Source organism: Lotus japonicus, chromosome 2 (assembly GCF_012489685.1).
Source record: "Lotus japonicus ecotype B-129 chromosome 2, LjGifu_v1.2".
Taxonomy (NCBI): Eukaryota; Viridiplantae; Streptophyta; class Magnoliopsida; order Fabales; family Fabaceae; genus Lotus; species Lotus japonicus.
Window position 1 is genome coordinate 52,520,481 of NC_080042.1, and position 16,563 is coordinate 52,537,043.

At 35.6% G+C, this 16,563-nt stretch overlaps 3 protein-coding genes across 4 annotated transcripts; 1 reads left to right on the plus strand and 2 right to left on the minus strand.

Moving 5' to 3' along the window:
- Window positions 1–2,042: 2,042 nt before the first annotated feature.
- On the minus strand, window positions 2,043–3,516 carry LOC130738295 (E3 ubiquitin-protein ligase ATL6-like). Its single transcript, XM_057590269.1, has one exon. It carries the CDS (start codon window positions 3,108–3,110, stop codon window positions 2,223–2,225), a length of 888 nt encoding a protein of 295 aa, XP_057446252.1. The 5' UTR covers window positions 3,111–3,516; the 3' UTR covers window positions 2,043–2,222.
- A 1,779-nt stretch (window positions 3,517–5,295) lies between these two features.
- LOC130738296 (F-box/FBD/LRR-repeat protein At1g78750-like) lies at window positions 5,296–9,080 on the minus strand. Of its 2 annotated transcripts, none has more exons than XM_057590271.1 (4): window positions 8,641–9,080; window positions 7,352–8,309; window positions 6,996–7,194; window positions 5,296–5,518 (listed from the first exon to the last, which is right to left on the minus strand). In XM_057590271.1, exons 2-3 carry the CDS (start codon window positions 8,258–8,260, stop codon window positions 7,021–7,023), a joined length of 1,083 nt encoding a protein of 360 aa, XP_057446254.1. In that variant the 5' UTR covers window positions 8,261–8,309; window positions 8,641–9,080; the 3' UTR covers window positions 5,296–5,518; window positions 6,996–7,020. The 2 variants fall into 2 exon arrangements, with proteins under 2 accessions (XP_057446254.1, XP_057446253.1); XM_057590270.1 differs by having other exon boundaries at window positions 7,343–8,309.
- A 1,054-nt stretch (window positions 9,081–10,134) lies between these two features.
- On the plus strand, window positions 10,135–16,068 carry LOC130738297 (protein phosphatase inhibitor 2-like). Its single transcript, XM_057590272.1, has 5 exons — window positions 10,135–10,263; window positions 11,419–11,490; window positions 14,069–14,181; window positions 14,467–14,652; window positions 15,607–16,068. The coding sequence occupies exons 2-5, from the start codon at window positions 11,486–11,488 to the stop codon at window positions 15,843–15,845; spliced, it is 543 nt and encodes a 180-aa protein (XP_057446255.1). The 5' UTR covers window positions 10,135–10,263; window positions 11,419–11,485; the 3' UTR covers window positions 15,846–16,068.
- The last annotated feature ends 495 nt before the right edge of the window (window positions 16,069–16,563 follow it).

The following is a 16,563-nucleotide window of genomic DNA, read 5'->3' on the forward strand; positions in this document are numbered from 1 at the left end:
CGTGGATTCCCAACACCCTACTCATGTTTGCAAACTTCATAAGGCCATTTATGGTCTTCGACAGGCCCCAAGAGCTTCGCATGATGCCTTGAAAAATTACATTCTACAATATGGTTTTTGCATGAGTCTTATTGATCCATCACTATTTATCTACTCACGAGATGGCATTCTTGCTTATTTTCTCATTTATGTTGATGACATTCTTGTGACAGGTAATTCACCTTCATTTATGTCAAAGTTTATTCAGGATCTATCTAACAGGTTCTCCCTCAAGAATCTTGGCTACCCACACTTCTTCCTTGGTGTTGAGTTTGTCCCTACACCCACGGGTTTGCTTCTCTCCCAACATGGTTACATTCGTGATATATTGGAGAAACATAACATGACGGGGGCGAAACCATGCTCTACCCCTCTATGCACAAGTACTAAACTTTGCCTTCATGATGGTTCTGCTGCCACTGATGCTTCTACCTTTCGAAGCATTATAGGGGGTCTTCAATATGTTACACTCACAAGACCTGATGTTGCATTTGCTGTCAATAAACTCTCCCAGTTCATGCACAAGCCAACAGAAATTCACTTGCAACAGCTCAAGCGTGTCCTTTGTTACCTTAAAGGCACTATTAACTTTGGCTTACGGTTGCAAAAACCAACACACTTCTCCTTAGAAGCTTATAGTGATGCCGATTGGGCAGGAAACTCTGATGATTACACCTCAACCTCAGCCTACATTATATTCTTTGGTGGCAATCCAGTTTCATGGACTTCGAAACGCCAACGTACGGTTGCTCGTTCCTCCACTGAGGCTGAATACAGGTTTGTAGCACATACTGCTTCTGAAGTCAAGTGGCTGTCCAACTTGTTGCATGAAATAGGTGTTCCAGTGACCCAAACTCCACGCATCTTATGTGACAACATTGACACTACTTACTTATGCGCCAATCCTGTCTTCCACTCCCGAATGAAGCACCTAGCCCTTGACTATCACTTTGTTAGAGAACTGGTGCAACAACAACGCCTTCAAGTGTCTCACATATCAACTCGTGATCAGACGGCTGATATCCTTACCAAGGCGCTTTCAGCATCCAAGTTCAACTACTTCAGGTCCAAGATGCAAGTCACTGATGGTGACATGCTCTTGCGGGGGCGTAATACAGCAACATAATTGCAATAGTAAAAGTGAATAACAACAAGGCAATAATGGTGTTTAAACATTTGCATTATTCTCTCCTTTGGTCAAATAGCAACTGAAGAGTCATCTCCACAGATTGCTCCTATCCGCTGCTACTGATATTTGACTTGGTGATTCAATATTCAAATTGGTCATCAATTATATTCATTGTAATTTAATACTAAAGATTCCTTTACTCATGTATATAATATACACGTAGCATATGAATGAAAGTAAGCCATTTGATCATATTTTGCATTCTATACCACCTTGTGGTATATTAGAGTCGATAGACCCGCATGCCTAAAGGTTGCTCTTCTGCCTGACCCTTAAGTGACATAAGGGCGGTAGAACATTGTTATTGAGTATGTTTTAACATTTTAAAATAATGTTTAATTTACTTTAAGTTCTAGAAAAGAAATAGTAAGTCATAGCATATATTTCAATAAATATATTAAGAAAATATTTTAAATTTATTTCAGTGATTACACGTCCTTTGAAATGTATTAACATTAATATTTTTTGTTTGTAAAATTTATATCCAGTGTTACATACGATAAGTATAAAATTATCAACAGGTTAATGAAGAAGTAACTTAAATTCCCCCTTATGTTTAAAAAAAATTTAATTCCACCTTATGTTTCAGGTTCATATTGTATTGTGTTCTGTTCTTGTCTGAAGTTTCTTTTGACTCAGACTTTTAATATTAATAATATTCATTTCTTTTTCAAAAAAAAAATATTTTTTTAATTAAAATTAAAAATGAGAGTTATTATTTATTTTATGCATGATGTGATTGGTTGTCTATTTTACACGGTGCATATTCATAAACTCCTTTTAGAACGAAATTATTAAAATATATTCAAAAGTATTAGAAAATGTAACTTTTCTTCGAATAGTCAGCACTTTTTGGTTTTTTTTACACTAGTGCAATTCAAAATTGTAATGACCAAAGTGGTGCATGAATTTTTCTCCCGCTTGAAGGTGAATCGTAGTTGTTTTTTTTTGAATCGTAGTTGTTGCCTACGACTCTTGAGTGTAATATTATTATTTAAAATCCCAACTTGCAACTTGCAAGTCTTATATATGTACTACCTTCACCCACTTCTCCACCCCTACCCCACCACCACCCTTCTCTGCGACCAAAAACGACGTCGTAGCTCGCCGAACGCTTCATCAAGCTCCCACCTCTGTCCTCCACAACCTGGTTTTCCACTTCCACACTCTTCTCCGCTTCATCAACCAAAGAGTGACCCGTTGAGTGTGATCTCACAAAAGCACCCACCTTTGACGACCCATTACCCTCCTCAACACACCCATCAAAATTCCCGCACCCCCCACCACGGTTCTCACCTTCCCCTTCTCTCACAGAACTTTCATCAAACACCTGCAACGCACCACCGTTTCCGCCACCGATTTCCACCGTCACATCGCCACGCGCCGGCGCCGTCCCCGCCATCCTCGCGCGGCAAACAGGGCAGGTCACGTGCGAAGCCAGCCACATGTCGATGCAGCCGGGGTGGAACACGTGCCCGCACTTGGGCAGGACGCGAAGCGCGTCGGGACCCTCGAACTCGCCCAGGCACACCGCACACTCCGCCGCCACAGGGCGGCGGTTTCCAGCTTTGGCGGCGGAGTAGGACACGATTGGGCACGTGGCGAGCACTTCCGGCTCAACGCCTTTGTTTCTGAGCTCAAAGACGTACCGTTCGGAACAGTGGCGAACGTAGAAGGAGTAGAAGGCAGTTATGAAGACGGAGAAGACGAAGAACACGAAAAGCATGATAAGCGTTGAGTTATTGGCATGTTCGTTCGAAGCGCGTGGTGGAGCCACCACAGGTGGTTGAGGATCTGGTCGAGCGTGTGTGGCGTGGAAAAGTGCCACGAGGAAGAAGAACAGTGTCAGGTGGGTGTACTGTTTGGTCTGCGAAATCATCATTGGAAAACGTTGTTTTTGTTTTAATTTTAATGGTGTGGTTGGTTTTTGTGTTTGATATTTATGGGTAGTGATTGTGTTGAGTGTTGTGAAAAAAGGGAAATGAAGTGGGAGTGGTGGACTGGTGGGTGTGTCTGGTTTTGTGGAGGATTAGGAAACGGTTTGAGGAGGTGCCGTCATGGTTTCCTGGATAAGAAGCAAAAACAGGTGGAGAAACCAGAATTAAGCAGAACGTGGTTTTGTGAGGGAGGTGCTGTTTTGTGGGTTCTTTTTGTTAGTTGCCAGATCCTATCCTATCCATTTGGGTGATGAGAAAGGGAAAAATACAAAAGAGGGTACTGTGGCCTAAAGTTATGAGTTGCCATAATATACTTATGAGTTGCCATAATATAATTATGGCTTGCCTTAAGTTTCCACATGCGTTAGCACACAAGATCCAACATATATCAAGATAATCATGCAATCCAATGATATTGACCATTTTTCCCGAATGTAATATGGATTGAGGCATGTGCTCATAATTAATTTAATCCAACAAAAACTGAAAAAACGAACCATAAAACTTGAAAATCAATCAAATCGAACAAATTGAAGTTTTATGATCCTGAAACTTCCCCTCAGCTCTCCTGAGGTATTATTATGAGATTTCCATGTAATTATTTTAATAAATAAATATATATAGATATATACACGTTCAAAAGAAATGCATATATATATCTATGAAAAGTGGATAAATATAGTATTCATTATTGACTTTATATTTTTAAGATTTATATACTACAATCTTAAACGATAAATTAAAAAGTTAACTAAAACCAAAAAATTCAATCTATTCCAAACGGCTATAGATTGGATCAAATCAATTCGGATTTGAATCTAAGGACAAATTCATTGGATGATGAAATAATAAAATTAATGAGTTTAGATCAAATGATTTTTCCTTCAAAATTGAACTAATCCAATCAGCGAATACCCTTACTAAATGGGAAGGTACTGCTCTCATGATACTTGTATTTTTGTACCGTGCTCTTATAGATGCTAACACGAACTTCCCCATGCTGCTCCGTGTTAGTTCCCTTGTGTGACTCTTTTATTAAAATCCATCTCTATATATTGCCTTTTTTAGGTAAATATTAATTGGTGGAAGCTTGCAACCCAAATCAAAAGGTTCCCTTGGTCCATGAAGATGTGAATGTAGGAGTTCATAAAAAAATTTAAATCACAAAGTATTCAATTTCTGTCACTCAAGCTTATAAAGTTTCACAATATGAAGAACTCGTAGTATATTAAAGAAGTGTTTGCGATTCTAGCTCAACAGCATTAGTACAAATTTGAAACACAAGCTCAAATTGTTTGTGCGACAATGTCTGTACACAACTTTACTAGAAGGAATGTTGAGATGGATGTTGATTTTAGTCTTTATGAAGATGAAATAATCCTTGACATGAATGAAATAATTATCATCATAAGATTAAAATATCCACAGTTTAAGCATATCTCCACGAAGATGGATCATATTCGAAACCCTACTAAGACCAAGTTATAATTTGTACTTTTTATTTTTCTACTTTGTAGTATATGATCTTCCACAACAACTCGCAGATTCAAGTCTATAAAGTTAAAAAAATATATAAATGCAAATCTATTGATTTTTTATTTGTTAATGTTGTGTGTATATATTACTTATGATACATCCACATTATAACATATTTTGTTAATTACACATGCACAATTTTACTATAAAACTATCCAAATAACATTATCCTAAATATCAATCACTTCCATAAATGTATCCAAATGAATCAATTCACTTTCAAATCACTTCTACCATAATCAATTCTACCAAAATTAATTCTACTTTAAGTTAATTTTGACAATGTTGATCTACTTTAAGTTAATTTTGACAATGTTGATCCAAGTCACGCTCAAGGATTATATCCTTAAAAACTACGGTGTGCAAATTCCTGTTGATTTTATTTTTGTTATTAGCCAATCTATAAAATTTAAAAAGGAATAGCTACTTTAGGAGGTAAAAAAAGGCTTGATTAATATTGGTTTAATCAATATTTAAATAATACATGCAAATGAAACCCTTTTTACTTCTCCAAATCTGCCATGTCTTATGGCAATACATTCTGGCTAGGAAATATTATCTACCTGTAGTAACATGTGAATATGTGATCAATGCTTTTTCAGCAAATTATAGTGTGGGGCTCAATGACATCCCCCTTATTCTTTGTTCTCAGTATCAGTTTAATGACATTCACCACAGCATGATCTGAGTCTAACTTTTAATGTAACAGAAAGTAGTATTAGGGTTTAAAATTAGAGTCAATGGACCTGTTGTGTTTGGGCCTAGGTTTGGTTTTATCTGCTGGAGAGAGATAATCTCATCTCAGAACTCTGATGACCTGTCCAAAAGTAAGTTATCAGTTATAACATGGTATCAAAATCACAGCCAAACTGCAGAGAACTGTTGGTCAAATTCAGAATTCAAAATAACCAGAAAGTATGAGAAACTAGGATAATCATCTTCCGCGGTTAGAAACAACAAAGTTAGTTTTTGAACACCAATCCATTCAGCACCCTCAAATATGAAAACACATCAAATTTGTCATATTACTTCTGGATGAATTCTGTAAAAGGTAATCCTAAAAACAAACTTTTGTTGTTTTCACCATTTCTTTCAGAAAATCTTGTTAATAGGAATCAAAGTGACATTTTTGTAAAGTGAAAAACAAAGAAACAATAACCTTTAAAAGTCTAAATTAAAATTCATCCATTACCAATTGGTCATAATTGAATCCTAAGCCTATCCTAGTACATGTGATTTTCCTTCATTACAAACTTCTAAAAACAAATTACAAGTTAAAAATCCATGAAACTATAAGGATTTTATTATCTCATCTTAAATCTATATCTTAACTAAATGCTTCCCAAAAAGATCATATCTAGATCTGCTGTGAAGCTAACCATAAAATATTTAGGAACAACTTTTCAATCCTGCATGGAGGACTGAATAATCAGTACTCCCTCTTCATAAACTACATTCAATTGAAAGTTTCTCTCCATTTAATATTTGAAAAAAAGGAAAACTAACCATACATGGAACATGTGTCATCGTTTAGAGGAGTACTAGTACTGGGGGATTGTAAATTTGTCTAAAATTTAGTTGTGTTACTTGTGTAATTGAGCATATTAATGACGAAGTATCATTCTTAGCCTAAATCACAGTAAAAACAATTGATCCACTTTCATGACGTGGAACTTGACAAATGATGATTCAGCATACAACACCAGCAAGCAAAGACACTTTAGATTCTTTAGCCGGTTAAGTGGTCATTCTTCTTCAGCATATTTGTTATTCGAGTGTGACCTAAATTATGATGATTATAACAGAAATAAAAAATTTCAAAGACAGTTCAAATTGATTGCCACTAAAGAATATTTTTGCAATTTAAAAAGCACCCAAATAAATACTTTTTTTCTTGATGAACCCTCAACTCAATTGTAAGTAGAAGATCTTACTTACCATCTTTTTCCACATTTAAATAGTTCCTCTATTGTTAATTTTTTACCTCTAATTAGCCAATTCTAACGTCAAGAGCAACATTTCCCTCATCCACACATAAACTAGCACTAGTTGAAACAATATAGAAACTTGCTGTTTGCTAGTCATAAGCCAAACAGTAAAGATATTTGAGACATTAAAAGGGTAAACCATGTGTACGCTGCTTCATGTTCCCCACAGGTGATGTATAATAAAATCTTTAAGAGGCATAACAAGGTGCTCATAATATAGCATCCTAAAATTTAGAGCATACGGGAGGAAGGGAAACAAAAAAATGAAGCAAAAACTAAAAAAGTTTAAAATCTCTAGTTCTCTACCTGAAGAGTTTAGCCTGCATATCACTCAGCAATCTATAATATCAACTTCGACCAGTGGAGAGTTTCGAACCAAGCACTCCACTATCCTGCTTACTTCCTCATCAGATATATAGGAAGAAGATTTCATTTTCAATTTCAATGACTTCAATCTAACAAAGCAAGGAAGTTGGCTCATCGTTGAACCAGAAGAAGAGAGAACCTACACAATGAGAGTGAATTAGAAATATTTTGGAGGATAATCTGAATATTAAGATTAAGCATTGGAATGAAATTTGACATAAGGAATCTATTACAACTTATTAGCAATATAAAAAATAAGAAGGAGAAAACATACGAAAGAAACTTACATTTAGTACCTTAAGGGTACTTGAAGAGAGTACCATTATCTTCACATAGCTAGCAAGCACTTCCAGCCAACTAATCAGGGCTAAATGTGTCCTCTCAGAATTAGTATGAAAATGGGCTTCAACGTCAATATTTACTTGTTCGAGATAAGAAAGATCGCACGCGGACACTTGGTGAATAGGATAACGCGTGATGGAGAGAGAACTAAGGTTTGGAGTAGAAAGCACGATTTTGTAGTCCACTTCTTGAATGGTACTAGCTATGGTCAAACTTGAAAGATTAGAATTAGATATGCAGAGGAATTTAGCATCACGATGTAGGTTACATTGGTCAAGAACCAAAGTGTTCAACATGGGACAAGTTGAAAAGGGATCAGCGCAGCCACTGTCATCAGCAGTAAAAGTAACATACTCAAGATGCAAGCTATGTAATGCTGGCAACTGCAGTGAATTTGGAAGTTCTGTCATCGAAGGGATAGCCCAAATGGAAAGCTTAAGATATGTCAATGTCCGACACGAAAAGATGCAAGGGTGCAGCTTAAAACCAAGTTTTAAATACAAATTAAATTCTATTGTCAAGCTCTGGACATCATGTGACACAGCATAGCTCATGACCCTGTTGAGGAGTTCCGGCTCAACGCAACCTTTGCGCCTCAAATCAAGATTATGCAGGGAAACTGAGTCGTTCCGGTGAGACAGAACGCAAGACAGAAACTCGCTGAAACGGGGCGCGGTGGCGAAGTCGGAGGAATTCAATGCAAGAGTAGTGACACCTTTCCAGAGATCCTTCCATCTTGTGGACAATACACAAGTCTGAACAGCTTGTTTTGTGCTCATAAATTTCAAAACATGAAGCAAAACTAAGTCAGGCAAGTCACTGAGTCTGTCTCTTTCCTCTTTTCCATCTCTCTCACCCTCCATCCTTCACTTCAACTTCCCCAATTTTCTTTTTCCTACACTCACTCCTGAGCTGTAAAATTGACAAATATATCATAAATTCTGTTTACATTACAATACTGAAAGAAAAAAATTAGAAAAGGAAAAAAAAAAAGATCAAATGGTTGTAGTAGCTAATAAAATACAAAAATAAAAAATTTACAATCCCCTAAAATTTGTATTTCCAATAAAATGCACAAAAATTTAGGGTATGCATTTTCTCCTCAATTGGTGATGGTGTTCAGCAGTGGAAAACAGAAGGTACAAAACAAAGCAATACAAAGATCAAGAATGGTCAAAGGCATAGATTCCTAAAGTTATTGATGAAGTTTTGTTAAGAAGGAAGAATTGAACAGTGCAGATACCTCTTTGAGCTGGTTGAGGATGTGATGAATTCAACTGAGTTGCAGATCCAAATCAATTCCTCCAGAAACTAGCCAGAATCACTTGAGGCTTTCCGTCAAATCCTGAAAATGTGAATCGGTGGAAGAAAAACGGAAGCCAAGTTCACATATGACAATCGGTGTTGAAACGGGATTTGGGTTTGGCACCCCACCTATTGGGTTTGGCACCCCATGTATTCAATACGGAAATTTAATTTCCGTTTTCAAAACGGAATTTAAAATTCCGATTTGTTTTTTATATGCAATGAACGGTTGAAAATGTGCCACATATGCTAAAATACATAACGGTTTTTTAATTTCCGTTTTTTTCGTATTAAAATCGGAATTTAAATTCCCGTTTTTAATAAAGTGGGGTGCGAAACCCAATAGGTGGGGTGCCAAACCAAATTCCCTGTTGAAACGTGCAAACAGGAACTTTAGCCTGTGGACTCATTTAGCCCCTTTAAATAAAAAGACTCATTTACCCTTTATAAAAGAGTCAATCTTTTAAAGGAAATGAGTGTTTTTCTCTTTGAAAAAAGGAAAAGAAGTTTCTTTTTTTTTAAGAAGAAGGAAGTGTCTTTAGAAAGGAGATTATATTTTTGTTTGTTTGAAAAAGAGCTAAAATTGCATTAAACGGAAGGTAGAGAAGCTTTAACATTAGAGTTAATAAGTGAAGTAGCATCTGGCGAAACATCCTCTACCCTACTGAATTTGGGTAGATAGAGGCGTTCTTAGCCATGAAATTCACTACATGATTACCACTCCTATGTACAAACGTCAAAGAAATGAAATCAAAACCAAATGATAAACGACGATAATCCTTGACCATCGTGGCCAAATAAGAGTCCCCTGGATCCTACGTTTTCCAACTTTGAAACAAAGAAGATAATCAATTTTCATACAAATCGGTCGGAAACCCAACTCTACCGCCAAGAATAATGCACAACGAAGCCCCATCCCTTCTGCCATGGGAGACACCGCATGCACTGGGAAAGAAGACGCAACAACAGAAACTTGTCTATCACTATCTAGAGCCACCATGCTCACTCCCACAACATTGCCCTCCATCCAAGAAGCATCCATGTTCACTTCAATATGCACCGTTTTAGTGATGTAATTTTGAAACTATAAATGTTTTATTCTAAAGCGAATTTCAACAACATTTTTTTTAAAGAAAAAAATTGATTCTTATGATTCAGGTGGTACCCTCCCCTCCGTTAATTTGATAAGAACCGATGAAAATATAATTACCTTTTTTTTAACCAAACACGAATCAAATTATCTTAATTAAGGTCTCTAAAGTATAATCACTTTTTCTTTTACATCGAAAAGATATAACCACTTTTTTAAGACAACTACTTTCAAAAAAAAAAAATACTTTCAAAGACAACTAAAATTATTAATTTTTAATCTGAAACAAAACCATTGTTATTTACTTTAAAATTGTTTGAGAAAAACCAATGTGCTTTTGTAATTTGGGAAAACAAAAGGGGCACTATTAGAAATAGGAAATGTTGAAGGGAGAAGAGAAGAGTCTTCACTTTTCATATTCCCTTTAGCAACTGCTTGCAGCTTCGCACTGCAATCGCTTCTGTTTTGGAGGTAAAATCTCCGACCCTCACTTTCTCATTACATGCTCCCCAACTTTCTCTCGCAGTGTTTGTTTCCCGAGAAAATAGAATTCAGTTTTTGTTTATCGGTTGGTGGCTAGGGTAGATAGACTTCAATGCTCTCAACTTGATTGTTCTCATTCAAAGTTCCCAAACGAGCGTTTTAGGTTTTGGTTTTTTTCCGAATTGAGGATCCAATTGGTTGCAAATTATGAACTGTTTCGACTATTAAGTGTCACGATTTTCAATTTGTGATTTTTCATGTTCATTAGAGTCAATGTTTTTGGATTTGTCGTTAGTTGGTGTTGTTCAATGTACTTGAATGGTTTTAGCTTCTTTGTTCTTCGTCTCACGTGGGTTTCTGCTGCATAATGAAGTTGCTTTATGTTGATTTATAGTGGTATTTGTTTTTCCCTGCTGGATTTGGTGATATTATGTAAGCTTGGTTTCAATGGACTTGTGTATTGTATAACCCCAAGCTTGGTGATATGAAAGGTTTTCAATTGTCTTTCACCTACTTGAATTGAAAGCATATGTTAGAAATCGTTTTGGATCTGCAATTTAATAATCATAGTTGCAGAATAATTATGTGTCCATTCTGGAGTTTTGGGTTCATTTGGATTACGTAGAATTTTATGCTTATAACGAGTGTTCGAATGACCAAAGGAGCATGTTCCTTTACTTATTATGGGTGTCGAGTTAGACCATAAAATCATTGGAAGTTGGAATGAGGATGCAGTATTACTTGTTTGCAGTAGGGGCTTTAAACAGATGTCTCACAACTATATTGCTTAGAGTACAGTTTCACTTTGATACCAAACCATGCAATCTTTTTCTTACTTCTTATTTATGTTGCAATCGATCAGCTTTGTATGTAAATCAAATGTTTCACTCTAATTATGAATATTAGTTTAGAAGTTAAGCTTTTTTGTTTAGATTCTTTAATGGGGTATGTTTTTCCTTTGCTTCTTCATCAAATTCTTAGTTCACATTTTATCTCTCAATTTATCATGTCTCTAGCTTGTTTACAATGGTATATCTGCTTAGTTTTTATACTCTTATCTGTTTATCCTTTGATTTTCTCTTTATATATTTGTGTCCTTGAAGCTTTAGGACTTACTGCATATGCCTCTTATGTTTTTTTCAGTTGATCAAGCCACTTGAGGATCGCCTTGCACAATTGAGGTGTTTGAAGAGCTCATCCATCTTCCAAAATGAAGTAATGCACGAAAAAATCTTACTTTTATGAGTTTTGTTATATTATCTTTGGGAGTTTATGTTGAATGGTCAGGCATATAAAATATTGTGATTGTGTATTCTAATGATATAAACTGAGGAACTTATTCGTCCAGGATAGTGTTTATCTAAGATGCAACCATGAAAATTTTAAAGGATAATTGTACCTCCCTCCCTACAATTTAAAAAATTCATGCTTTATGGTGAATATGGATTCCTGGAAAAAGATAATATATACTTAAAAAAATATTGATATTACGCTATACATAGTAAGAGACTGAAAGTTCTCCTATTTTGGTGCTTTCTAGTTTTTTTTTTTGCTTGAAACATAAAGAAGCCTAGATATATTTAAGGCAACAAATCAGAATGCAAGAAGGGTTTGTTATATTAGGCTGTAGCGGGTTTTGTGGGAAGTTGTCCGTTTCCTTGGGTTTGGTTATACTAGGGAGATACATCTTGAGGCTTCCGTGATTTCTGAGGGGTATACAACTCTTTGGGTTCTTAGTTATATAGGCTAACTAAGAGTGATAGACCGAGGTTTGATAATAGTTCAAAAATCTTTCCTGGTCTTCAGTTTTAGCACAAATAATAGAAAACGAAAGGGTGGGGATTGAAATCATCTTTGGCTGATTGTGAAGCTTTGAATGATAGCTGTTAGGGAGATTCAGAATTGCTCTGGATTTCTCCAATGCTATTCAGGTTTTAGAGTTGGTAAGAAGCCACTTTGGATATCAAAAGTATGTAGTATGGTTATCAGTTGTATTGTGATTCCCATTGGGGTTTGTGCAAATAATTTTCAAATATTGTAGGAGAAAAAGTGTTTTTCTGAGAAAAGTTTCTTACACTCAGGAATCAGGATGATTAATGATCATACCATTTTGATGTTTGCTATATTTTTGTTATTAAGACCAAAATGGCTTTAGGTGGACCTTAACCACATCATTGAATAATATGGTCATGGTAGATGCAACTCCTTCCTCATTCTTTTTGTAAAGGATAATTTAACGGTGGAGGAAAAGATCTGTTATTGAATAATATGGTCATGGTAGATGCAACTCCTTCCTCATTCTTTTTGTAAAGGAATAATTTAACGGTGGAGGAAAAGATCTGTTATGTTTCATTTCATCTTGAGTTTAACTTTTTAAGCATCAATATGACGAGAGCACTTGATTCTATCAGATTGGATTCATAGTAGGACAGTTGGTTCTTGGTAGAGACTGGACAATGGTTAGCAGAAAGGTTTACAGAAGAATGTAAGGCATTTATAGTCTGAATTTACTAGAAGAGTAGGTAGACTCAAATAATGAAGGAAATAAATGCAATTTAAAGAGTTGCCCATTTTACATTGTTCTGAAATTCAACTTCATTAGTCGAGAGCACTTGATTCTATCAGATTGGATTCATAGTAGGACAGTTGGTTCTTGGTAGAGACTGGACAATGGTTAGCAGAAAGGTTTACAGAAGAATGTAAGGCATTTATAGTCTGAATTTACTAGAAGAGTAGGTAGACTCAAATAATGAAGGAAATAAATGCAATTTAAAGAGTTGCCCATTTTACATTGTTCTGAAATTCAACTTCATTATAAAGAGTGAATTAATGGAAACACCCTCTTTAGTCAAAGTGTTAACCATTTGATCATAGAAATTTGTACTAAAGGCTTAAGCTATTGGCTGGAGGCTAGCGTTTGAGAAGCTATATTTCTGTAATAGAAACTAATACCAAATGAATGATGTGAAATTGAGAGCCTCTGAAGGGAATGACATGCAATGGAACATAGGGCCTCTCACTACCATAAGCTTCTGAAATGATCATAAGTGCTACCATAAAAATACTTATGATTGTCTTCCCCAAAGTTAATCCAGTAGATGAATCAGTAAGCTCAACTGTGTTATCCATATCTGTATCAGTGTTGTCAAATATCCGACATGGCACCATCATGGAGGAATCTCATGGCGGGTTTCTGGCTTTCCGCCAAGGCCAATGTCCTGCCATAATCCACCATATTTCGCTATATTCCGCCATCTTCCATCATTATTTGTCAAATATGGCGGGTTGTTCATTCTCCGCCTTATTCTGCCATTGACAACATTGATCTGTATAGCCTTTTACCTGTTTTCTGCCTACAACAAAGCTCTGATTAACCAAATGATTGACTCCCTTTCAGCCCAAAGAAAATTCCGCGATAGGCTTGAAGTTTGTTCACTTGCTCAACAGGAAGCCTATACAAAGGCAGAAGTAAAGGAGATGATTGATACACATTTTTGTATCAAACTGAAGTCAAATAAAAAAAAGGAAGGGGTATTCAAATTTTTTGTTCATGTCTTAGAAACCTTCCGGATCAGATTTAAAATTTTAATGAACATTCATTGCCTTTCTAACAGAATAAATATTGATTGAAAGATGAAAATGGTTAAGGGAACTTCCACTCTTTATCTACTGGCAGAATAAATATTTTATAAGCAGTCTCATGATCTTTTTGTTTGTATAATGTCCTACTTTTAAGCTGACCACACTACCCATTCTTAATATTATGAATCTTGGATTTGCTATCACATTGTAGGGGACGTGTAAAGTGGGATGAGGATAACATTGGAGAAATTGAGGCAAACAAACCTGTGAGGCAGAAAATTACTGAGCCTAAGACTCCATATCATCCAATGATTGATGACGACAGTATGTAAAGAAGATAACTTAAATTCATGTTTCCATTAATTAAATATACATATATGGCTATAACTGTTTACACAAAACTTTCCTTTCATGACTAAATTCTAAAATATATAGGTCTTGACATGGTTTTGTTCCTAAATGTAAAAACAACATATTAGCCTAACTCTGTTGGTAGAATTGCATTGGAGATGTGTATTTGAAGTTTTATTCTTAGGCCTACTTTTTTGCTAGGTTTAGAGAACATTGTATGTGAAGCGACTCTTATTCTGACATAACCTATTTTTTTAGATTCTGGATCCCCTGTGCGAGGAAGTTTTGATGCATGTATTGATGATGAAAATCAGACAAGGCATGCTGAAGCAATATGGACTGCTCTGAATGACGTAGCATCCAGTAGTAAAAAAGACACTGGACAATCTGGTGGTTGGACATCATCCGAGGATGAGCCAGATGCAATGGAACAAGATGATGATGGTATAATACTAATTATTTGATCTTCATCTGGTGTGTGTGACAAAGATCATTGTCGTTTAGTGTTTTTATCACGATGGTTACTCTTAATGCATGTTTGTGCTTCTTCAAGAGAATTTCAGTTTTAATGACTTATTTCTGATCCAAATAATTGAAATCTTTGAATAATTATAAATATTACCTTGGGATAAATTGATTTTAACATGAATGAATTATAGTGTGGGAAAGTCAGGCTATAGTATATACTTCTGATCTGTCAGCAACATGTAATGTGGGATTCCTGCATAGATACTTATAGAATCAAGAGTTCCGAAATAAGTATGAATAAATATGGCTCACCTTGCGCACGTTTTTAAGTTTGAAGTCTTTTAGTATCGGAAACAAGAATGGGAGTTGCTTGTTGCTGCTGTGAGATTTCCTAATATTTCTGAACCAATAATTTTATGTACGTGAACATCATAGTTATATAAGATGGGTTAACTGTATTCTTCTATGGAAGACAGAAATTTTTGTATAGTAACAAGTATTTCACTATTTCAGTTTTTTATCTTATGCCTATCATAGTATCATTCACACTGTTCGATCTGTAAGGTTGATAAGTGCTTATTTTTGTGTGGGACTGGGAAAAATGTCAGACTTGGAGGCTGCTCCTATAATATCCAATCATTACACTGTTTTGAATTTCAGTTAACTCTGATAATGAACTGGGATCTATTTTCAATTAGATAGGGGAAACAAGTTTTTGGAATATTGTCTTTTCTTGCTCTCATGAAGGGAGGTTCTTTCATTTTGTGGAGCAAGAAACTTTTTTTCTTGCCATTTCATGACATGCCTGTTTACAGGGATATCATGATAGAGTCTAGATTAATTTATTGAATTTATTTGTTTATTGTATTGATAAATTACTTATTCTTCTACTTACCTAACTTGTATATTCCTGGGTTGGTATACTGTTAGATTCTGAATCAGATAGGAACTTAGCTTTCAAAGAGCACAGAAAGGCCCACTATGATGAATTTCTTAAAGTCAAAGAGCATCGACAAAAGGCTTCTCTTGAGGACGAAAGTGATGAGGATGGTGATGCTGAACCTAGTAAGGGGGAGAAGAAATGTGAATCATCTTCGCTGAGTGATAGTGTGAAAGAGATGGACATTGAGGGTAAAAAGTCTTCCGCGCCTCCAGCTAATGGTTCTTAGGCAGTGATCAACTAATAAAACCCACTTTCATTTCATTACTCTTGTTTTGTGGTTTCGTAAAAACTAAATGATTCACTGGATTCTTGTATCATTTGTGTGTAAATAGATATGTTCGGTTCTTTTCTGCCATCTCTGATTATGTTAACTGACAAATTGGATTCTGCTTTGCATTATTGGGATTTTGCTGCTGGTTTTTATAAGTAATTAAGGTTGGATTGTTAAAGGTGAGTTATTCCAAACTGCATTTGTTTTCCATGTGTGGGATGTTTTTTCTTTTTCTGGTCGAATTTTGTGTGGGAGATTTATACCCGAATTTTCAGATTTATCAGATTCGAATCAATCAATGATGTTACCAGAGCTCACTTACAGCAGAGGGAAACAAGCTTTTTATTTTCTTCCGTTAATTAGGTTGTTCTAGTAAAAAAGTGCAGCATTATTTACCTTTTTTTTGTTGCCAAAAAAGCATTATTTACCTTTGACTTGGAAGTTTGAATATTATTATTTATTTCCTTCTTTTGGTCCGTATGTCTAGATTTGTTTTTCTGTGGGTTATGTTATGCGTTTACGCTAGTGTGTGTGCCTGTGCGATGCATACATAGTTATTTCGCGTGAATGAATGTTTTGCTACAGAAAAAACTGCTAATGAATATTTAGAATTATCTAAATCTAATCTAAATCTAAATAGTATATAAAAGAGAACCTAAAAGATGGCAAGTTT

Bases quoted from the DNA above. Each gene is read 5' to 3' on its own strand.
- LOC130738295 (XM_057590269.1), bottom strand. From the start codon at position 3,110: ATGATGATTTCGCAGACCAAACAGTACACCCACCTGACACTGTTCTTC.
- LOC130738296 (XM_057590270.1), bottom strand. From the start codon at position 8,260: ATGGAGGGTGAGAGAGATGGAAAAGAGGAAAGAGACAGACTCAGTGAC. The intron at 7,195-7,342 runs GTAAGTTTCTTT...CTCATTGTGTAG, and splicing joins GTACCCTTAAGGTACTAAAT to GTTCTCTCTTCTTCTGGTTC.
- LOC130738297 (XM_057590272.1), top strand. The intron at 14,182-14,466 runs GTATGTAAAGAA...CTATTTTTTTAG, and splicing joins TCCAATGATTGATGACGACA to ATTCTGGATCCCCTGTGCGA. The intron at 14,653-15,606 runs GTATAATACTAA...GTATACTGTTAG, and splicing joins AATGGAACAAGATGATGATG to ATTCTGAATCAGATAGGAAC.